At 49.1% G+C, this 24,057-nt stretch overlaps 2 protein-coding genes across 2 annotated transcripts; one reads left to right on the plus strand and one right to left on the minus strand.

Moving 5' to 3' along the window:
- Positions 1–3,668: 3,668 nt before the first annotated feature.
- On the plus strand, positions 3,669–4,604 carry LOC311216132 (olfactory receptor 14J1-like; the record flags this gene model as incomplete). The annotated part of the gene is made up of 1 exon (XM_084297678.1): positions 3,669–4,604. The coding sequence occupies one exon, from the start codon at positions 3,669–3,671 to the stop codon at positions 4,602–4,604; it is 936 nt and encodes a 311-aa protein (XP_084153804.1).
- Positions 4,605–8,550: 3,946 nt separating this feature from the next.
- LOC311216133 (olfactory receptor 14C36-like) lies at positions 8,551–18,391 on the minus strand (the record flags this gene model as incomplete). The annotated part of the gene is made up of 3 exons (XM_084297679.1): positions 8,551–8,679; positions 17,040–17,952; positions 18,384–18,391. The coding sequence occupies 3 exons, from the start codon at positions 18,389–18,391 to the stop codon at positions 8,551–8,553; spliced, it is 1,050 nt and encodes a 349-aa protein (XP_084153805.1).
- Between the last annotated feature and the right edge of the window lie 5,666 nt (positions 18,392–24,057).

Below are 24,057 nucleotides of genomic sequence, written 5' to 3' on the forward strand. Positions count from 1 at the left end.
ACCCCGATGTTTTAATTGTTGCAGAGCAGTGCTTATAAAGCCAAGGACGCCTCAGCTTCTTGCTCTGTCCTGCCAACAGGCAGGCTGGGGGTGCAGCAAGAGCTGGGAGGGGACAGACCCAGGACAGGTGACCCAAACTAGCCAAAGGGGTATTCCATATCATCTGACGTCATGCTAGACAATACACAGGGGTGGCTAGCCAGGGGAGGGGGCCGGACTGCTTGGGGTTAGGCTAGGCATCGGTTCGCGGGTGGTGAGCAATTGCATTGTGCATCACTTGTTTGTACATATTATTATTAGTAGTACTATTATAATCATTGTATTATTATTATAATTGTTATTATTATTATTGTTATTATTATTCTCCTGTCTTATTAAACTGTCTTCATCTCAACTCACGGGCTTCACTTTCCATTTCTCTCTCCCGTCCCAGAGAGGGAGTGGGGAGGTTGAGCGAATGGCTGTGTGGTGTTTAGCTGCCGGCCTGGTTAAACTATGACCCAGTGGCAGGGACTGTGAGGCTACTTCTGCCTGTGCATTTGATAGGGCAGCTGCAGGAAGGTGTCACAGAAAGGGACTGTGAGGTCACTTGTGTCTGGAGGTGGCAGGTCAGCCTTGACTTCTCCCTGGGATCTGCACTTTTGGGCTGACAGCTGCCAGTGGCCCTGCTAGGCCAGCAGAAGGCACCTGCTTGGCATGCTGACTGGGGGATCCCCTCTGCCTCCAGAGCCAGAAGGACCCAGGCAGAAAGAAGGCCCCCAGATGGGTTGTCCTGTCCCTTCTGCTTGAGTCCATGAGTGGGCAGTAGCAGGCACGAGGCTTGGCTGTGTGTAGCCAAGAAGCTGCAAGGCCAGCAGCAGGCCCCTGGCTTGGAAGATGCTGCTGAGATGATTTGTGTCTGGTTGGCTGAGAGGCCGCAAGGAGCATGTTGGGTTGGGATGCCTACTTCAGGAGGGGTTTCCACCCTGATGGAGCTTTCTGTGGTAGTAGGAAACAGCAGGAGAGGAAAAACTGCCACAAAGTGCACCATGGAAGGTTGGCACTGGCTACAAGGAAGTAGAAATATCCAGGGGAACAACTGGTCTTGCTGCTAGAGTCTAAGGCAAAGAAGGCATTAAGTGTCTCAGCCTTTACCTTATCTCTAGATCATTAACAGATTTCCCCCATGTCCAATGAAGGATGATGATTCTCCTCAATCCTCCTTTATTTAAAGTATTTCTATAAGCAGTGTTTATTGTCTTTGACAGTAATAGACAGATGGAGCTCCAGCTGGGCTTTGGCCCTTTGAACTTTGACCTGCACAGCCCCATAACATTCAGGACCCAGCTCCAGACAAACTGACAGCATGCATGAGAAGGAAGAACAGAAAAAGTAGAATCTGGCAGCCTTCCACCCACTGTTTTTCTGTGACTCTGTGTTGCAGTTCCATTCAAGTGATTACTCCTGTATTATCCAAACTTTCCTGAAGTCCTGATGCTACTATCCTGTCAGAGATAGCACAATCACATGAAGGTTGAACTGTCTGCCTGCAGCCATGAATGGCTGACAGAATGGAGCATCAGTGTCGAGGAACCCTGAGAAAATGCAGGATTTTGCCTATAGAAATCTCTTGTCATTTACAAGGAGACGAGCCTCGTCCTTCGCCATAACAATAGGAACCCCACACATCAGGGCAGACTGGGACCCTGCTTAGTGAGCAGCGCCCAGGAGGAGGAGGGCCTGGGCACCACGAGGGATGCCATAGGAGCAGTGGTGCCTGCTCACGAGGAACCAGGCCAGCTTTCTACAGAGTTGCCTTACGAGGAGCATGGCCACCAAGAAAGTCTGAGTTATCCGAATCAGCTCAGATCCAGTGTGGCACCACAGGGAAGAGTGTTTGCAGCCCTCAGGAAAAGAGGTACAGGTCTAGGGGACCCTAGGACAGGCTGGTATGGAGAGGATCAAGGGCTATGGCAAGGCTCAAAGTCCCAGAAGGACCCAGGTCTTTGTGTCCATGGCTGTGGCTGTTGTCTCTGCCACTGAGGCCTATGAGGAGACAGCTGATCGTTAAAGCACCAGGGCCTCATTGCCTCCTCACCCCCACCCATGAAGCAGGCAGGGGTTGTACCATTCTCCTGCACTTGGCCATGCACATCCCCATCTCCTACTGCTCCATGAAGAGCCCTGTGAAAGGTGTGAAGGGAAAGGATCTCACTTCCCAAGCACTTGGGGTCAAGGCCCAGCCCTTGTGCTTGGTGACACACATCCAGGTTTCCTACACATCAGTGTCACCTTCACATTGCCTTTGTCTCCTTGTCCTCACTGCCTCCAGGGTTCTGCTCTAATGAGCTCCAAGGGAGGCTGTGTCAGTGCTGGCCCTCAGGGGGACACTGCAGGAAACTTGCCTCTGACTTGCACTTCTGGAGAGATGTCTTCAATTGTCTCTAAGTGCCTGAGGTTCGTGTGTGGGCTCATCAGCAAAGCCCCCAGAGGGGTGATTGCAGTGCCTTGGGCTGGTGCTGTGCTGCTGAGCTGGGCCGGGCTCGTGGGATAGAGAAAACTCATTTCAAAAGTGATCCTGTTGCAGAGAGACAGCTGTGCCTAGGAGCAGCTCCTCTGCACAGTGCAGTAGGGCTGGGGGCTCTGTCCGCAGCTGGCACACAGAGAGGAGAGGAGAGAGGGCTTGGAGGCAGTTGGCAGTGGGAGGATGCTGAGAGCTGCCTGCAGGAGAAACCTGCACAGCCCTTGACAAGGTAAGGGTCTGGCTGCAGGGCCATGCAGCTGCAGCTCCTGGAAGGGTCTCGTGCTGGGTCTTGTTTCTGGGAGGGCAGTGGGCAATGCAGTAGGCTTTGAGAGTCCTGCTGGGCTGCAGTGCAAGGTGAGAAAGTCTGGCAGAAGCCCCTTGGAGTGTCATAACCCAGCTGCTCTTTTTAGCCAAGAGTTGGGTGTCCAAGTCTCCTCCAGACACTGCAGGGGATGCAGATTGGGTATTGGGACACCCCAGATTGCGAATATCCAGCTCTGTCCGTGGGGCATCATCCTGGGCTACACTCTTCTCTCCCGCAGGATGCAGCTCTCTCCTGGCATCCTTGTGTTATCCAGATACTTCAAAGAAAAGACACCTCCGTACTAACATGTCTGTGCTGCTGGATGGCTGTCTGTGGGCAGCTGGAGTGAGGCCTCTGCAGCCTTTGCGAAGAGGGAAAAGCTGAGATCCTGCTCATGCACTTGGGGAGAAGGTGAGGATTCTGTCCATCTGCACTGGGGTTGGAGCTTCTTTGCTTTAAGCTGTCTCCACTTCTTTGGAAACGCAAGAGTGTGATTGTTCTACTAAGCATAATAAAATCTGACTCGCTCTACAGTGTGGTTGGAGGTGTTTTTTGCAACAACCCTGCAAAGTTCATGGATCCCATAAGTGGACTGAACTTGAGTTTCCCCCTTGTTCCTGCTTTCTGACTGCTTCACAGAAGGAAGGACACCTCTAAAGGCCCCAGCAATCCATGCTTGCAGTGCCAGTCTCACCCAGCATCAGCTGGGACTCAAGCGATGGAGCTGCAGAAAGCTCCTTTTGCAAAGAGAGGCTTCAGATGAGAGTGCTCTAAGGCTTGTAGTAGGTTTTCCTCAGAGAATTGTCTTCTAAACTTTTTCTGCCTTCTCCTTCTCTACAGACAATTCTTCAATGTCAGAAAATGCCCAACATCAGCTCTATGAACGAGTTCCTCCTGCTGGCATTTGCAGACACGCGCGAGCTGCAGCTCCTGCACTTCACACTCTTCCTGGGCATCTACCTGGCTGCCCTCCTGGGCAACGGCCTCATCCTCACTGCCGTAGCCTGCGACCACCGCCTCCACACCCCCATGTACTTCTTCCTGCTCAACCTCGCCCTCCTCGACCTGGGCTGCATCTCCACCACTCTGCCCAAAGCCATGGCCAATGCCCTCTGGGACACCAGGGCCATCTCTTACCAAGGCTGTGCTGCCCAACTCTTTCTCTTTGCTTTCTTGGTTGTAGCAGAATATTACCTTCTCACCGTCATGGCCTACGACCGCTACGTTGCCATCTGCAAGCCCCTGCACTACGGGAGCCTCCTGGGCAGCAGAGCTTGTGCCCAGATGGCAGCAGCTGCCTGGGGCAGTGGCTTTCTCAATGCTGTCCTGCACACGGCCAACACATTTTCCCTGCCCCTCTGCCAAGGCAATGCTGTGGACCAGTTCTTCTGTGAAATCCCACAGATCCTCAAGCTCTCCTGTTCAGATGCCTCTCTCAGGGAAGTTTGGGCACTTGTGTTTAGTGTTTCTTTAGCCTTTCTTTGCTTTGTTTTCATCATGTTATCCTACGTGCAGATCTTCAGGGTAGTGCTGAGGATTCCCTCTGAGCAGGGCCGACACAAAGCCTTTTCCATGTGCCTCCCTCACCTGGCCGTGGTCTCCCTCTTTATCAGTACTGGCATGTTTGCCTACCTGAAACCCCCCTCCATCTCTTCCCCATCCATGGATCTTATTGTGTCAGTTCTCTACTCAGTTGTTCCTTCATCAGTGAACCCCCTCATCTACAGCATGAGGAACCAGGAGTTCAAGGATGCAGTAAGGAAACTCTTTGGATACATGCTTCTTTGCAATCAATAATGTTTGTGAGTTCCCTGATTATTTCAGGAACTGTGAGGAAAATTTTTGTTACTATATTTCTCTATAAATATTTTCTACAATTTTTTTCTTTTTATTTAAATTATGTTATCCTTAACCTGCTACCTGATTTTCTTATTTCTATTTTTTCATTTACAGTGACCCAGTCATCTAATTATTGAAAGAAGCAGGTTATGTAGAGAAACATAATAAATAAAAAAACAAAAACAAAACAAAAACAAAACAAAAACAGAACTACATTGTTATCTGCTGCAATCTCTTCCCATCCCCTCTGGAGCTGGGGGATCAGCCCCAGCACACAGGAGGGTCTCTGGGCCAAGAGCCCAGCTGCTACATGGATTTTGGGTAGGGGCTGCTGCTTCTCTGGAGCCATGGCCATGGCCAGCAGCAGGACGTGGCCTTTTCACTGCTTCTCTCTTTTGGCTTTCAGTGTGTTCTCTTGTGCTCTTTTATTCGGATAAACCATCATATCTCATATGCCTTGGTGACAGTCCTGTTCTCTCTGCAGTGGCATCCCTGTGACTGCAGGCAGCAGCAGGCACTGTGCAACCCTGGGTCACAGCTGCCTCTCTGAAAACACAACAGTAACAGGAGGGTCTTGCTCTGGGCAAACCCAGAAGCCTGGACGCCTCTCCAAAGCTGCTGCCAGGAACATAGCCAAGAGGTTGCTCCCTGCTCTTCGGTTTTCTGGGGTTCTAGTGCCGGGTTCTTCACCTGGGGCTCAACAACCTCAAGCAGAGCTACAGGCTGGGAGATGAGTGGTTGGAGAGCTGCCTGGCAGAGAAGGACTTGGGAGTGATGGTTGATAGTTGACTGAATATGGGCCAGCAGTGTGCTCAGGTGGCCAAGAAGGCCAACAGCATCCTGGCTTGTATAAGAAGCAGTGTGACCAGCAGGGCTAAGAAAGTGATTGTCCCCCTGTACTCAGCTCAGGTACTGAGAGGAGAGTGATGTAACCACTTGAGAAGCTAAAGTCAGAAAGAAAACTTGAAGTGACTTGGAGTATTAATGGGCCCCACTGAGGGCTGTTACTAACAAAGCCTCCCCAGGGCCTTGTTAGGGCAGAAAATTGGAGGCCATGGTTACAGACAGGCAAAGCACTGTGCTGAGAAAAATCTTGGTTGGTTTTAATGAAGCTGAAGGGCCAAGGCCTGACCACAGCCACTGGGAGAGGAGACCCTGCACACCCATGTCTGGCTCAGGGCTAGTCATGGGGTCTGTGGGATGTGGTGGGTACTGTGATGCTACTAGAAGAACTTCATTTTGACACCTCCGCAGCCCTGCACAGTGTTGCAAGGAAGCAATGCCAACAGTCAGCATGCCAAGCAGGTGCCTTCTGCTGGCCTAGCAGGGCCACTGCCAGATGTCAGCCCAAAAGTGCAGCTCCCAGGGAGGAGTCAAGGCTGACCTGCCACCTCCAGACACAAGTGACCTCACAGTCCCTTTCTGTGACACGTTCCTGCTGCTGCCCTATCAAGTACAGAGACAGAAGTGACCTCCCAGTCACTGCCACAGTTATGATCCTCCTCCTGGGGCAGGAGATGCTGAGGCAGAGCTGAGCTCCTCAGAGCATTCCCACCCTTCTCCTTCTTTTGGCCCACAAGCTGATCAGATCAGGGTAAGCAAGAGAGTAAAGGTAAGGGAAAGGGGCTATGGACTGAGTTTTGGCTTCAAGGGATACTTTGAAGTCAGGCATAAGAATAGTGGATTCCTGTCAGGGTGTAGAGTAGTATTTAGGTTTGGGGATTAATATCACTCGTTAAAATAAGGGAAAGGCTTTACATGACTGTTTGAAGTCAGTGTTACAGCAGAATCAACATTGCCTGAATGTTCGAACCTCACAGAAATCATTAATTTCTGCTAGCCAAACTCCTCTTTCCTCCCCCAAATCTCACATCTCTCCTGACCAGGCTTCTCCTGACTTCCCCATATCAGTCATTTTCTCAGGGGCTGCTTTCTGATGGCTTTCATGATCTCAGAGTACCTGTCTCATTTCTGTTGGCTACTCCTTTCTTGAGATTGACGTGGCACCTAAGTCAGGATGGAAAAGAACACACAGGCTGTAGGTGAACCCTGCACAATGTGCCCAGCAGCTCTTGTACCACCTCAAAATTTTGTTTCCTGCCTCCAACTTCTGGATACGGAATGGCTTCTGTGCTCCCAGGCTATCTTTTTCCAAACCCTCATGCATGGTTCAGTTTGCCCCAAGCGTCTTGGAGGCAGTGGCCCCCTCTGTGTAGAAAACTGAAAGCAGTCCTAAAGGATGACTTCAGGCAAAAGCTGACACCTCTGACATGACAACCCCTATCCAAGACCTATTCCACTATGGGGCCTACCAGGTACTTAGAAAGAGCCGATCTCAGAAACTACATGCACAGCAAGTGCCTTCTGCTGTCCTGTCATGGACACTGGCAGATGTGAGCCTAAAGGCACAGATCCCAGCCAGGAGTCAAGGGTGACCTGTCAGCTACTTGAGAATGCAGTCACCTCACAGGCCATTTAATAGCCATTTGCTTCCTGCTGGACTTAGTGTTTCTGAGGCACCACTGAGCGTATAATACCACACCTAGAAAACACCCCCTTTTTGGGCCAGGACCTGCCCAGGTAGAAGTGATCTCATTGTGGTCCTCCAAGCCCATAGCACACCTGCTGGGCTCCCAGCCTCTCTGACACTCAGGATCCAGTTCTGTGCCAGTCCTGGGAGGTAATAGGGCAGGAGGGATCTTGCAAGCAATGTTCCAGCCCCATGCCTGTTGGCGGTCTCTCAGCTCTTAGTGCACAGTGAAGATCATGCTCACATCCAGAAGTTGTGTGCCTGAAGCCAGCCTACAAGACACTCAGGGGAAGCATCCTTGCAGCCCCAGCCCCAGCCGGTGGTGCTGCTCTGCAGAGCGAGGGGGCTGTGGTGCCCAGAGCATGGGGGCACTCTGCAGGGCTGTGCTGGGCAGGCTGGGAGGCAGACCCAGCTCAGGGGGTCACTGCCATTGCCCCAGGGCTGCAAGGAATCACTGGCCAGGCTCCTTTGCTGGGGCTGCTGTGTGCCCTGGGGCTGCTGAGCCCTCCTCTGCTTGCTCACACCAGATTGAGCATTTGAGGTCTGCTCAGTCCACCTTGGAGGAGATCCCCCCTTAGGAGGGAAGTGCTGCAGTGGAGGCCAGCTGTGCCACTGCCGTGCCCACTGCCTGTCCCTGCCTGCAGTCCCAGCACAGCCCCACAGCAGCACTGGCACCAAGCTCCAGGAGCAGCTGAGCCTGACCCCACCATCAGGGCTCAGCAGGAGAGGGCAGCAGTGGCAAGAGAGCAGCTCTGCATGCCCCAAACGCTGGTGTTCCCTGGCCGTGCTGCTGGGATGGGACTCTTTTCCTCTACACTCCTGCACATGGGCACTGCTCCTGCAGAACCAGCACTGGTCTCAGAGGAAGGCTTCTCTCTGTAGATGTCAGAGACTGATTTTTTAAAGTGTGATTTGTGCTTTGGACTCTGGTTGTCAAGCATGTTGTGCTTTATCCTGGCAGACAACTCAGCACCATGTAGCTCATCCTCATCCCTGAAATGCTCATGTGTTGAGATAAAGATGGTTTGATAGCAAAGGAAAGGAAGAGATGTTGCTGCTGCTGCTGCTGCTGATGATGATGATAATGTAGTTTAGTAAATCAAGCGATGCACAGTGCAATTGCTCACCACACACTGACCGATACCCAGCCCGTCCTCAAGCAGGGGTCCCCCTGAACCTGGCCAGCCTGCCTCAGGATCTCCTGTGTAGGTCCTTTGACCTTCCTTTGTTTTATGTCAAAATCAGCAGTGGTGGGACTTCATTCAGGCCACAGACATCCACCATTATCTTCCACTCCCCATTAGAATTTTGCACTGTCCATATGGGACTATTAAAGGGTGAGAGAGCCTTGCTGATCACTCCTTGGCTCTCCAGTCAATGAACCAGGTCATGCAGGGGAATCAGGGAGCCTCTGTCAGTGCAATACTGCCTCAGGTGCACTGTTGTGGTAGCGATTGGCACCTGCTCTTCATTGGCCATCAGCACCTCCACAGCAGAAGGGTCCTGTGAGAGAGTGGGCAAGGTAGACAACTGTTTAAAGGTAAGCCTTTGGATCTTTGAAGTACCCTTTCCTGAAGGACTCTATACTAAGGATACACAGAGCTTCTGGGCCAGTCTCAAGGGGTTGCTTTTGCCACTCTTTCCCATTAGACTCACATCAGCCTCCAATACAGTTACCTACTGGGATTCTCCCATCATTCCAGAAATACAATTGGGTTCTGGCCCTTTTAGCTTGATGGCATTACAGTACACTGTGCATTGGTGTCCTTTAAAACCTAACACCTCCTGTGGGTCTGTGTTAAGCAAGTAATCCTCAAAGTCCAATACACCCAGTTGCCTCCTTCCTCCCCCCAGACGGAGGTAGAACCCCTCTAGTCCCGCTCATAGTATTCATTACTCTGTTTGGAGGACTGCCCACTAGAAACAGGAGCAGCAATTTTCTCAGAAGAACCACTTTTTGTGAATGCTTTTCCTTGTGCTTCATGTATCCATGCCTCTAGGATGGAGGTAGATTTTCCATCCCATTTTCTCATGGCTTCTCTGTTGTCACACAGTTAAAACCACAGAGCTGCATGTGGTATGTACCCACTATATCACCTTTCTTGAGTAGAGGGACACTTACGCCTGACAGCTGAGGTATTGGTTCGTGGAGGTGGGGAGGAAAATGTATTCTCTTGTAGCTGTTGGACCTACTCGGACAGTTTCTCCATAGACAAGACACAGGTTCGTAGGGAACAATAGAGAGTTTCTTTGTAATTCCATAGCTGGCTAGCCAATTCATCCACCATGGGTTCCTCTTAGTCTTTCCTGGTCATTACTTTCAATGATTTGGCATATAATGACGGTGCACTCCGTACAAAGCTCTGCCCCATGGGTCACGTGCACTTGACTTCACCTGGATCTTCAGAAAGCTGTTAGTTGCCTAAGTTTCTAGGCAACTAATCACCTCCAAATAATTCCCTCAGGTACTGGATACCCCCTATGGGAGCTCAGTTTGGAAGCCTGTGGAATCTGCTAGACACAGAAACAAAGTAGCTAGTAAAAAAAATGCAAGATAAGGTACAAGACAAGTTGCATAAAGTCGAAGAAGAAGTAACAATTGAGGAGTTGAGAAAACAACCAGCACGAGCGATCAGCATGGCAACAAATCAACGAGCAGAGTAAGAGCGTGGTAGTCGCGTGAACGATAAATGCTTCAGTTGCACACCAGCCTTGAGTTGTGTGATCAATTCCCTGCAAATGACCTCAATGTGATGGGAGATTTGGGACGAGCAACGTAGGCATTGGGACCAAAGGGAACCCCGCTGAATGAATTGAGCTGACAGCAGGACTGCAGCTTCCACCCCGGGACCACACCTAACCCCAGGTGAGCAGCGGGCAGAAGTATGGGGGTGAACCTATCGGCCAAGGACGAGACAATAGTGAAATTGTTGAGCAAACTCTTAGAGAAAAGAGGGATAATGTTGATCCATATAAACTGAAACTACTGTTAAAAGTTTTTGCAAAAAAAATGGCGCCCCGCCAGCTGTATCAGCAATGTTTGATTTAGCTACTTGGGAACATGCAGGGACTATTTGGGACACTGCATCTCGGGGAAATACCACAGTAGTGGAGGTAATGACAACTTGGCGTTTAGTAACTGAAATGTTAAGAGCTTAGTGGGCAGAAAAAAAAGGTACAAACTGCTGTGGCACAGGCAAGCGAAGCACAAGAAGGTGCTTGTGCACTGACAGAAAAGATCAACCTGATTGATTTTGAAAAGGAGGCTGAAACAAGCCCTAGCCCATTTCCTCCACCTTTGTCACCATCGGTGCCCCTGACAAGGGATGTTTCTATGGCCCCCATCTCTTCCCAAAGTGAGGCCCCTCGATCAAGTAAAGATTTTGACCCTTGCAAGCGTTGGGACGGTATACTCCGAGAGGCATTGAGAGATGGGGACCCGATAGGCATGGATTTTCCAGTAACAGTACGGAATAATGGGCCAAATGAGTATAATGTTTTTCAGCGGGACTTGATAAAGGAACTGAGAAAAACAGTCACGACCTACGGATTGCATGCGCCTTTTACACAATCATTATTAGAAAATGTGATGACAGGTCAGTTGCTGGTTCCGTATGATTGTCGCCAAATAGCTGCTATGATCCTCACCCCGACTCAAAAATTGTTATGGGAACAGAAATGGAGAGAACTGTGTGAGATAGTGGCACTGCAGAATTTAGAAAGAACATTGGGCGACCCTCTTATGGGTGCGGGGCTTCCTCAGCTTATGGGAACTGAGCCGTTAATGGACCCACGATTACAAGCTTGGCTCAACGATGCCATCTTGCGACAGTCAGCCCAACTAGCATTACAAGCCCTGCTGAAACTGCCAGAAACAGGAAGGAGCCAGCCTTCTTTTACTAGCATACGACAAGGAGTCAATGAACCTTATATGCAGTTTATAGACAGATTGACGGATTCACTGGACAAGCAAATAGATAATCATGAAACTGTTATAAATGGCTCAGGATTCAAATTAGGATTAAAAAAATAGGATTTATTGAAAGAATATAAAGGAATAGAGGTAAGCAAACAGCACTGGGTGCACCGGGAGTCAGAGGCAGACAGGATTCAAACAGAATTGTTCTTTATGGACACGAATTGTTAAAACATTCCTCACAAAACTAAAGAGGCTCTCATATTGAAACTGGCGATTGAAAATGCTAACACAGATTGTAAGAAGATTCTGCAATCCATGCCTAATGGGACAACCTTGGTACAAATGACAGAGGCTTGCAGTCGCGTGGGGTCTGTTGAACACCATACTACCGCACTAGCCAGTGCGTTCGCTGCAGCATTAGCGATGGACAATGATAAGCGATGTTTTCGGTGTCAAGAGATAGGACATTTTGCCACTAAGTGTCCACAGAAAGGAGGGGGCTCTGTGCCGGTGAGTAGTTTGGCTCCTCCTGGTGTCCGTCCTCGCTGAAAAAAAGGGATGTCCCCAAAAAGGGATGGCACTGGGCCAGCCAGTGCCACTCAAAGCATAATGCAGAGGGACAAACCTTACAACCGCGGAAGGGAAACGGGAAGCTGAGTGCGGGGCAGGGGCGCGCGATGACACAAGTACCCCATGGGGGCCAGCCAACTCCGAATGCTATGCGAGCCGCCTCTCGAGTCGTGATGACATCCATAGCGACTCCCTCGCAAAACCCCCTGAATGCGTCACCATGGGTTCCCTCTCTGCCAAAACCTGAGGAAGTGCCGGAGTGGATCTCTCCACAAAAGTAGCTTGCACTGTGTGGGACAACAAGGTCCAAAAAATACCATTGAATGTCAAGGGACCGATAGGGGAAGGATGCAGTGCTATATTATTGGGACGATCCAGCACCACTCTGACGGGACTTTTTGTGCTACTGGGGGTGATCAACTCCGAATATGAAGGCATAATACATGCAATGGTTTGAATACCCTCCCCTCCAGTACATATCCCTGCTGGGACACGGCTAGCTCAACTGATACTATTTAAAGCTATAGTGCCCCGTACAGAAACTAATACATGGGGTGATGCAGGGTTTGGATCAACAGGACAACCAGAAATCCTCTGGGCAGCCACTCTCAGCACCTCAAGGCCTATGATGACTTTAACATTTTATTATCCAAAACCGGCACAGACTACCCAGGCAGTTATTTCTATGTCGGTGGACACTGGGGCTGATGTCACGGTATAGCCATGAAGGACTGGCCGAAGGACTGGCCTTTAGAATCAACCACGAAGGGACTTGTAGGAGTAGGAGGATCATCGCAAACCTATCCGTCCAAATACATGCTAACAATCAAAACACAAGAAGGCTCTACCTTTTCCATACGTCTGTATACCACTCTTATCCCAGTTAGCTTTCTTGGCAGAGACGTGATGGCACAAGGAAACTTCACCGTGAGATGCCCTGAAAATTTTCGGTAGTGGCCATTGAAAAGTGACCGATAATGAAACTCACCTGGAAAACTGAAAAACCAGTGTGGGTGGATCAGTGGCCTCTCCCCGCAGAACAGGCCTCAGTGCTATAAGAACTTGTTCAGGAGCAATTGAAAGCAGGGCACATAGTCCCAACCACCAGTCCATGGGACTCGCCCGTGTTCGTAATTAAAAAGAAGAGTGGGAAATGGAGATTACTACATGACTTAAGAAAAATAAATGCGGTCATGAAAGAAATGGGATCTCTCCAACCAGGTTTGCCTCCTCCCACCATGATTCCGCATATCTGGAATATTATTATTGTTGACTTCAAGGACTGTTTTTTTACCATTCCACTCCACCCTAAGGATGCACCGTGATTTGCATTTTCGGTACCAAAAATAAACAAAAGTGAACCCATGGACAGATATCACTGGACTGTTCTTCCACTAGGGATGAAGAATTTTCCAACCGTGTGCCAAAAGTATGTTGCTAAAGCTCTGGCCCCTATTAGAAAACAGTATCCCGAGACCTATATTTACCATTACATGGATGATATATTGGTAGCGGTGCCTACAGAATCATTAACCCATGAAATAATTCAGAGGCTGAGACAAGAACTGCAAACATGGGGGTTGCAGATAGCCCCCGAGAAAATCCAAGTAGAAGCACCATGGAAATACTTGGGCTGGAAAATCTTACAACAAACCATTCAATCCCAAGCCATTGCCATCACACAAGAAGTTAAGACATTGAATGATCTACAGAAGCTTATTGGTAATATTAATTGGATACAAAACTATTGTGGAATTAATAATCAAATACTATCACCATTGTTCGATCTCCTGAAAGGTGACAATGATATCAACGTGCCTCGGCAACTGACAAAGGAAGCAAAGACGGCACTGAGTCACATAGAAGGAGAACTCATGAAGCAGCAATGTCACCGATGAGCAGAAGGATTGCCTATTCAACTTTATTTGTGTAACCAGGACCCACAACCCCTAGCTCTTCTAGCGCAATGGGATCCAAATGCCCCTGATCCATTACTCTTGTTGGAATGGATATTTCTGCCACACCAACCCACAAAGACACTAGCAACAAGAGTGGAGATGTTTGCAGCCTTAATAAAAAGAGGCAGGGAAAGAATTGTAGAAATAGCCGGAATTGAGCCTGAAACCATCGTAATACCCATTGTGAAGGAATATCTTGATTGGGAGAAAAATGGACAATGGCAGCACACGATCAATATGGTACAGGGCTCCCCCCAAATTGTAGAACTGCATGCTATTATTATGGCTTTTAAAAATTGGTCCAATGAACCACTAAACATTGTGGCAGATTCACAATATGCTGTAGGAGAAGTACAATGAATAGAAAGGGCACAAATACCCCCCATTCAGAACGAGATGCTGTTTTTAAAATTCAAAGAGCTCCTATTCCTTATTGAGCAACGTCTGTACCCATATTGTGTGATACATGTTCACAGTCTTACTGTGCTACCAGGCGTTTTCACTGAGGGCAACGCTCGAGCCGATCTTTTAACCAATTTGGCCATACAACCCCCAGTCCCTAATAAACTACTTCAAGCTTGCACCTCCATTCAATTCTTTCACCAGCCTGCTAGACCATTGGCCAAGCAATTCTCTATTCTGCTAGGAGATGCAAAACTTATTGTACAAACTTGCCCTGACAGCCAACAGCTACAGGGACCTTCACAGGAAGTGAACCCTAAAGGTCTTAGCTCACTACAACTTTGGCAAGCTGATGTGACACATGTTCCTGAATTTGGCAGATTGAAATATGTCCATATATCTATAGATACTTTCTCACATGCTGTATGGGCAACTCCCCTGCGTGGGGAAACAAGCAGACATGTTCAGGCACACTTTTGCCTTGCCTTTGCAGCTTTAGGCATTCCCCTAGAGATCAAAACTAACAGACCCGCATATGTCAGTAGCTCCACGAAAAAGTTTTTTCACACATGGGGTATAACCCGTAAAACGGCAATCCCCCACTCTCTGACAGGACAAGTTATAGTAGAACGCACACACAGAACAGTTAAGTCTTTGTTAGGAAAAAAAAAAAAGAAAAAAAAAAGAGGGAAAAAATGGAAACACCACAAAAGGGATTAGAAAAAGTGCTATATGTGATGAATCACCTAACCATGCCTTTCTCACACGAAGAGGTATCCCCGACAGTAAAGCATTTTGGGGCACAAAAAACAGGCCTCACCTCATTATATGAAGAAAGACCATTAGTCGAAAAACGTAATCTCAATACTGGGGCGTGGGAGGGACCATACTCTTTAATAACTTGGGGCTGAGGGTATGCTTGTGTTTCCACAGAAGGAGGACCAAAATGGATTCCAGCGCGAGCAGTATGACCCTTGTTGGAACCATCATCCTCTTCAGACTCTGCGGCCTTGGAAGATCCTGGGTCTCCATCCAGCCTCGACAAAACATCTGGGTCACCCTCGCCAACATGACAGGGCAAGAGCATATCTGCCTGTCCATGGCGACTGCATATAACCCGTTTACGACGTGCTTAGTCAGCATACCACTAAGAGAGGAGCATCTGAGCGACATCAACAACACCAGTAGTGGAAGCCTTCTCATCCACAGTTGGAACAGCTCCAGTCCAGGGAACATCAGCAAGGAAACGATGAATAATTGGGATGGCTGGGCACCATACCTTCCTCAAACAACACTGGAACCACAAGAACTCAACATTTTAGGTTGTGTTAATGTACCAGCCTGTATAAGGTTTAACTATATGGGTAGTAACCTCACAGCAATCAATGTCACACCTGGACTAGGAATATACCGCAATGAATCAATGTGGTGCAACTACACTTCTCCTAATGTGTCTAGATCCTCAAATGTCCTGCTAGCACTGCCACCCGGCGTGTTTCTCGTCTGTGGTGACAGGGCATGGCAGGGTATTCCATCACATATCAAAGGGGGACCACGTATCTTTGGTCAGTTAACCTTATTTAACACCTAATACATTAATGATACTAAATATTACAAAGCACCATAGGCGCGCTAAACAATTTGTTCAGCATTATCAGGAGAATTGCAAAGACAATCTAGATTTCTGGCAAGCTGATAAAGTCATCACTGCTTCGTTTTTCGCGCCTGGTGTTGCTGTTGCTCAAGCGCTAACAACGCTTAACAAATTAGGATGCTGGCTTGCTAAGCAAACCAATGCAACCTCTGTGGCATTGAGTGCATTATTAACTGACACTGACTCTGTTAGACATGCAACACTGCAGAACAGGGCCACAATAGATTTCCTATTGTTAGCACAAAGTCATGGGTGTGACGAATTTGAAGGCATGTGTTGTATGAACTTAAGTGAAAATTCTCAGTCGATTCACCAACAATTATCCAAACTCAAGGAGCTCAAAGACAAGTTAAAAACTGGCACGTGGGGGCTGGAATCATGGTTGTAAAGCCTGGGAATAGGGGGATGGTTGAGAAAACTTATAAGAGGAGCGCTTGTAGTGCTGATTATGGTAATTGTGATTCTGTTAGTTGTACCATGCCTATTTCAATGCTTACAAAAAATGCTTTTATGCTCAGTGCAATTGGCTTGGCTCACAGAAACAAAAAAGGGGGAATTATGGGAGCTCAGTTTGGAAGCCTGTGGAATCTGCTAGACACAGAAATAAAGTAGCTAGTAGAAAAATGCAAGATAAGGTACAAGACAAGTTGCATAAAGTCGAAGAAGAAGTAACAATTGAGGAGTTGAGAAAACAACCAGCACAAGCGATCAGCATGGCAACAAATCAACGAGCAGAGTAAGAGCGTGGTAGTCGCGTGAACACCAGTATAGCCACCAATGAGTGAGCTTGCCTGGTAGCATACCTGGCACATGCAAAGATGCTAAGGGTATAAATGCAAGAATGTATACTCAATAAACGCTTCAGTTGCACACCAGCCTTGAGTCATGTGATCAATTCCCTTCAGCAGAGCCCAGCAGGCAGTGAGGTGCAGCCCGAGGGCCACCGGGACTGCTCCTCCATTTGGCAGCGGGGCTCTTGTTCCTGAGCACCTCCTGCGTGCTGGGGCTGCCCCCCCCAGCTCCAGAGGAGATGGGAAGAGACAGCAGATGAGACCAATGAAGTTCTCATGACTTTTTGTTGTCTGCACCTACACAGGAAAACTTGTTCTAAAGGTACAGGAAACTAGTTGGTCAAAATGCATGAAATATTTGCAGGCAGGAGCCTAAGGAAAACATTATACATGTATATATATAAAGCACAAGTTTCAGAAAACAATGAAGTAAAAAAAAATACAAAAAAAAAAAAAAAAAGAAGCTTGTCCTAATATTTTCTGAGATATTATGAGAGTATAGTAATGATGGGATGATGGAACTATTATTGTTTATAAAGTAGCAGGTATCCAAAGAGTTTCCTCGCTACATTCCTTAGTTCCTGATTCCTCATGCTGTAGATGAGGGGGTTCAATGTTGGAGGAATCACCGGATACAGAAATGACATCACCAGGTCCAAAGATGGGAAGGAAATGGAGGAGGGCTTCAGGTAGGCAAACATGACAGTGCTGGAAAACATGGAGACAATGGCCAGGTGAGGCAGGCAAGTGGCAAAGGCTTTGTGCTGGCCCTGCTCAGAGGGCATCCTCAGCACTGCCCTGAAGATCTGCACGTAGGATAACATGATGAAAACAAAGCAACCAAAGCCCAAAGAAAAGCTAAACACAAGTGCCCCAACTTCCCTCAGGTAGGCATCTGAACAGGAGAGCTTGAGGATGTGGGGGATTTCACAGAAGAACTGGTCCACAGCATTGCCGTGGCAAAGGGGCAGGGAAAATGTAGTGGCCGTGTGCAGGACAGCATTGAGAAAGCCACTGCCCCAGGCAGCTGCTGCCATCTGGGCACAAGCTCTGCTGCCCAGGAGGCTCCCGTAATGCAGGGGCTTGCAGATGGCAACGTAGCGGTCATAGGCCATGATGGTGAGAAGGAAATATTCTGATGACATCAACAAGACAAAGAGAAATACCTGTGCAGAACATCCTTGATAGGAGATGGCCCTGGTGTCCCAGAGGGCATTGGCCATGGCTTTGGGCAGAGTGGTGGAGATGCAGCCCACGTCGAGGAGGGCGAGGTTGAGGAGGAAGAAGTACATGGGGGTGTGGAGGCGGTGGTGGCAGGCTACGGCACTGAGGATGAGGCCGTTGCCCAGGAGGGCAGCCAGGTAGATGCCCAGGAAGAGCGCGAAGTGCAGGAGCTGCAGCTTGTGCATGTCTGCGAATGCCAGCAGGAGGAACTCGCTGACAGAGCTGATGTTGGGCATTTGCTGCCCTTCATCAAGGGCACTGCAAAGAAGGAAAAATACAGACTGTTAGGGGAAATTTTCCTGAACAATACTCATTTATTTTCTCATTAAAACCTTCACATCATCTGTCTTTCAAGGTGACCTTTGTGTGTCTCCCTGGTTGTAGCCCTGCTTTGTGCTTGCTGAGTGTCCTGTACACAGCAGCCACCTCTGCTCCACTGCAGTGGGAAATGTCGTTGCTGTGGGGGCAAACCTCAGCCAGAGTTCATATCCAGGGGTGCTTCTCTGTCCATCCCCTGCTTCCCTGCTGCTGGCTGCTTGCAGCACTCAGCTGGGGGATGGATGTACACAGAGGCTGTGTTGAAAAACCATACCCCCTTTTCTGCAGGTCCCAAAGAAAATCTCAGAAAAGCCCTGGTGCAGTCTGTAAGCAGAGAGAAGAGAAGCGATATTTTGAGGTTCATCACTAACCTGTTCATGTCTCCGTTCAGTGCAATAGGAAGCTCAGTCACCCATGCAAATCCAACCATCCTGTTAACAAAGAGCCTGACCCATGATCACACTATGAAAGTGCAGGTAGATAGTGCAGAAAGTTCCTTCTCTTTGCAGGCAGCCTCTGCCCTGTCCTTCCTCTGCCCAAGCCCCTGGGCTCCCCGGGCAGGCTGAGTGCTGAGTGTGGCAAACAGAAGAGGCCCTGCCCTGGCACACAGCCCCTGGGGCACAGCAGGGACCCTGCTCTGCACCACAGCCCTGGGCAGCACTGCCTGCACCCCAGCTTCTCCTTCCTCCAGGAATTGGAGCTGCATTGCCCTCCAGCCAGACACTTACCGGGTTCAGGGCTGGGAAGTGTTCTCCCCCAAGTGAGCTCTGTGCATCCTGCCACTTCTGCCTGTCTTTAAGCACTCTGTCTCTGCAAGCAGTGCCCCCAGCCCTGCTGCGCTGTGCAGAGGAGCTGCTCCTGGGCACAGCTGTCTCTCTGCACCAGGGCCCTCTTGCCACGAGCTCTCTCTGTCCCACGAGCCTGGCCCAGCTCAGCAGCACAGCACCAGCCCAAGGCACTGCAATCACCCCTCTGGGGGCTTTGCTGATGAGCCCACGAACCTCAGGTACTCAGAGACAATTGAAGACATCTCTCCAGAAGTGCAAGTCAGAGGCAAGTTTCCTGCAGTGTCCCCCTGAGGGCCAGCACTGACACAGCCTCCCTTGGAGCTCATTAGAGCAGAACCCTGGAGGCAGTGAGGACAAGGAGACAAAGGCAATGTGAAGGTGACACTGATGTGTGGACAAATTGGATGTCTGTCACCAAGCACAAGGGCCAGACCTTGACCCCTGTCCTCTGGGAAGGGAGATCCTTTCCTTTACAGGTTGCTCATGGCTCTTTGTGTGGCAGTAGGAGATGGGGATGTGCATGGCCAAGTGCAGGAGAATGGTACGACCCCTGCCTTCTTCATGGGTGGGGGTGAGGAGGCAATGAGGCCCTGGTGCTTTAACGATCAGCTGTCTCTTCATAGGCATCTGTGGCAGAGACGACAGCCATACCCATGGACTGTCCTGGTTTCAGTTAGAACAGAGTTAATTTTCTTCCTGGTAGCTGGTGGAATGCTGTGTTTTGGCTTAGGATGAGAAGAGTGCTGATAACACCCCGATGTTTTAATTGTTGCAGAGCAGTGCTTATACCAAGCCAAGGACATCTCAGCCTTTTGCTCTGTCCTGACAACAGGCAGGCTGGGGGTGCAGTAAGAGCTGGGAGGGGACAGACCCAGGACAGGTGACCCAAACTAGCCAAAGGGGTATTCCATACCATCTGACGTCATGCTAAACAATAGATAGGGGTGGCTAGCCGGGGGAGGGGGCCGGACTGCTCTGGGTTAAGCTGGGCATCGGTCAGCGGGTGGTGAGCAATTGCATTGTGCATCACTTGTTTGTACATATTATTAGTAGTAGTACTATTATCACTATTGTATTATTATTATTATTATTATTATTATTATTATTATTATTATTATTATTATTATTGTTATTATTATTTTCCTGTCTTATTAAACTGTCTTTATCTCAACTCACGGGCTTCACTTTCCATTTCTCTCCCCCGTTCCAGAGAGGGAGGAGGGAGGGTGAGCAAACGGCTGCGTGGTGTTTAGCTGCCGGCCGGGTTAAACCACGACATGGACACAAAGCCCTGGGTCCTGTTGGGACTTTCAGCCTTTCCACAGCCCTCCATCCTGTCTAAACCTGGGTCTTAAAAGGACTCCCATACCTGCACATCGTTCACTGCTGGCTGCAGACCCTTGTCCATGTGGTGTCACACCAGGTCTCAGCTGAGTCTCATAACTCAGATCTTCTTGGTGGCCATGCTCCTCATAAGGCAGCTCTGTAGGAAGCTGGCCTAGTTCCTGGTGAGCAGGCACCACTGCTGTATGGCATCTCTCGTGGTGCCCAGGCCCTCCTCCTCCTGGGCACTGCTCACTCAGCAGCGTCCCAGTCTGCCATGACGCCTGGCGTTATTCCTCTTTTGATGAAGGACAAGGCTCATCTCCTTGTAAACAACAAGAGATTTCTATAGGCAAAATCCTTCAGTTTCTCAATGTTCCTTGTCACTGATGCTTCATTCTGTCAGCCATTCATGGCTGCAGGCAGACAGTTCAACCTTCCTGTGATTGTGTTATCTCTGACCAGACAGCAGCAGCAGTTGCAGGGAAATTTGGATAATTCAGGAGTAACCAGCTAAATGGAATTGCACCATAGAATCACAGGACAGTAGGGGATGGAAGGCTGCCAGGTTCCACCTCTTCTGTACTTCCTTCTCATGCATGCTGTCAGTTTCTCTGGAGCTGTGTCCTGAATGTTATGGGGCTGTGCAGGTGAAAATTAGAAGGGCCAAAGCTCAGCTGGAGATCAATCCATCTATTACTGTCAAAGACAAAAGAAACAAACAAACAAAAAAAAAAGATAAAAATTTAAATAAATACTTTAAATGAAGGAGGATTAGGGAGAATCACAATGCTTTATTGGATTTTGGGGGGAAAACCCAGTGACAAGGGATGAGGTAAAGGCTGAGACACTTAATGCCTTTTTTGCCTCTGTTACTAGCAGCAAGACCTGCTGTTCCCTTGGATATTTCTTCCTCCTCATGGCCAGTGCCATCCTTCCAATGCACACTTTGTGGCAGTTTTTTCTCTCCTGCTCTTTCCTACTACCAAAGAAAGCTCCACCAGGGTGGAAACCTCTCCTGAAGTAGGCATCCCAACCCAGCAGGCTCCTTGCGGCCTCTCAGCCAAGCAGACACAAGTCACCTCAGCAGCAGCTTCCAAGCCAGGGGCCTGCTGCTGGCCTTGCAGCTTCTTGGCTAGACACAGCCAAGCCTTGTGCCTCCTGCTGCCCAGCCATGGACTCAAGCAGAAGGGACAGGACAACCCATGTTGGGGCCTTCTTTCTGCCTGGGTCGTCCTGGCTCTGGAGGCAGAGGGGATCCCCCAGTCAGCATGCCAAGCAGGTGCCTTCTGCTGGCCTAGCAGGGCCACTGCCAGATGTCAGCCCAAAAGTGCAGCTCCCAGGGAGAAGTCAAGGGTGACCTGCCACCTCCAGACACAAGTGACCTCACAGTCCCTTTGTGTGACACGTTCCTGCTGCTGCCCTATCACGTGCAGAGACAGAAGTGACCTCACAGTCACTGCCACAGTCACATTGCTGCTGTTGGGCCATGAGATCCTGAGGTAGAGCTGAGCTTTCTCTAGCCCCCTCGGTATTTCTTTTTCACTTTCTGGGTTAGACATTAAGCAAAATTTTAGTGGGAGTGTTTGGTGTTCTGCTTGTGCTGTCAGGTCTGTGGTTATCGTATGGAGAAGCTCTGTGGTTTACGGGTGTTTTACGTCTGCCAAGGAGTCTAGAGTTAAATAGAGCATTTTCATGTTAGTGTTAAGAGAAGGGATTACGGTTATCAAGAGAGAAAATTGATTCTTTCAGAGTGTTGTAGTAGCATTTAGGTTCAGGGATTAAAATTACTGTTTCCAGTTAGGTAAGGGCCATATGTGACTTTTTTATGTCACTGTTACTGCAGTATCGGCATTGTAGGAATGCTTTTACCTCTATGAAATCATTAATTTCTGCTGGCCATGCTCCTCTTACCACCCCATAATCTCGTATGCCTCTTGTCCAGGCTGCTTCTGACCTCCCCATATCTTCTTGAGATCAGCTTTCTGATGACATTTACCATCTCAGTGTATCTGTCTCACCTCTGTTGGCTCCTCCATTCCTGAGAAGGAAGTGGCATTGTAGTTAGGAGGGAAAAGGACACAAAGATCTTTAGGCGCATCCTGCACAATGTGCCCATCAGCTCTGCACTTCCATAAAATCACGCTTCCTACCTACAAGTTTTGTTTCCCAAGTGGCTTCTGTGGATCCAGGGTTACTTTTCCCAGGCCCTCTCACATGTTTCTTTTTTGGATGTGAAGGGATGGGATAAGGAAAGCCAAGGCATGGATGAAACTGATCTTTTCAAGGGATGCAAGGAATAAGAGGAAGAGTTTCTATAGGTAAATTGCTCAGAAAAGGAAGGCCAAGGAGAGTGTACCCTCTTCTGATGGATGAGAAGGGTGAACTGGTAATGACAGACATGGAGAAGGCTGAGGGACTCAACAATATCTTTGCATCAGTCTTCCCTGCCAGTCAGGCTTCCCAAGTCTTTCATTCCCTGAAGCCATAGATGGAGGCTGGGGGGCAAAGTCCCACCCACTCTAAGTGAAGAGGAGGTTTGAGACCACCTGATGGAACTCAACAAGTACAAGTCTATTGGGTCTGATGACTTGCATCCCAGGGTCCTGAGGGAACTGGCTGATGTAGTTGTCAAGACTCTCTCCATCGTATCTGAAGAGTCCTGGCAGTCAGGTGAAGTCCCTGCTGACTGGGAAAAGGAAAACATCACTCCCATTTTTAAAAAGGGTGCAAAGGAGGACCCAGGGAACCACCAAATGGTGAGCCTCGCCTCTGTGCCTCAAAATATCGTGTAAAAGATCCTCCTGGAATCAATGTCAAGGCACATGCAAGACAAAGAGGTGATCTCACACAGCCAGCATGGCTTCACCAAAGGTCAAATCGTGCCTGACCAATGTGCTGGCTTTCTACAATGGAGTGACCACATCAGACAACAAGAGAAGACAGACCTACATCATCTACTTGGACTTCTGTAAGACCATTGACACTGTCCCACATGACATCCTGATCTCCAAATTAGAGAGATACGCATTTGATGGGTGCACCATTCAGTGGATAAGGAGTTGGCCTGAAGATCACACCCAGAGCATGGTGCTCAATGGCTCTATGTCCTATGGAGGCTGGTGACAAGTGTTGTACCTCAGGGGTCTGTCCTGGGACTGGTGCTGTTTAATATCTTTATCTATGACAGACAGTGAGATTGACAGTGAGACAGTGAGACAGTACATTCTGTGCTTGTAGCCCAGAAGGCCAACTGCATCCTGGGCTCCATAAGCAGAGGAGTGGCCAGCAGGTGGAGGGAGGTCACTTCTACTTCTACTCCTTGTACTCTGCCTTTGTGAGGCCCCACTTGGAGTCCTGCATCCAGGACTGGGGCAACAGCACGAGAATGGTGTGCGTCTGTTAGAACAGGTCCAGAGGAGGGCCACAAAGATGATCAAGGGGCTGGAGCATGTCTCCTATGAAGAAAGGCTGAGAGAGCTGGTGCTGTTCAGCCTGGAGAAAAGAAGGCTCAGGGGTGACCTCTCTGTGGCCTTTCAGTACTTAAAGGGGGCTTATAAAAAAGATGGAGAGTGACTCTTTGCTCAGTCAGATAATGAGAACGCAAAGGGGAATGGTTTTAAGCTAAATAAGGGGAGATTTAGATTAGAAGTTAGGAGGAAACTCTTCACTCAGAGGGAGGTGAGGCTGGAACAGGTTGCTGAGAGACCTTAGGGATGCCCGATCCCTGGAGCTGTTCAAGAGCAGGTTAGATGATGCCCTGGGCAACCTGATCTCATGGGGGACATCCCTGCTTATTGCCAGGGGGTTGGAACTAGATGACCTTTAAGGTCCCTTCCAACAGGAGCCATTCTCTCATTCTATGGTCTCATGAGCTCTACCTCAAGCATGACTCCCATCCCATCAGCCTTCCTGTGGTCTCTCACCTGACCAG

This window comes from Netta rufina (genome assembly GCF_964035555.1).
Source record: "Netta rufina genome assembly, chromosome: 18".
NCBI classification, from domain to species: Eukaryota; Metazoa; Chordata; class Aves; order Anseriformes; family Anatidae; genus Netta; species Netta rufina.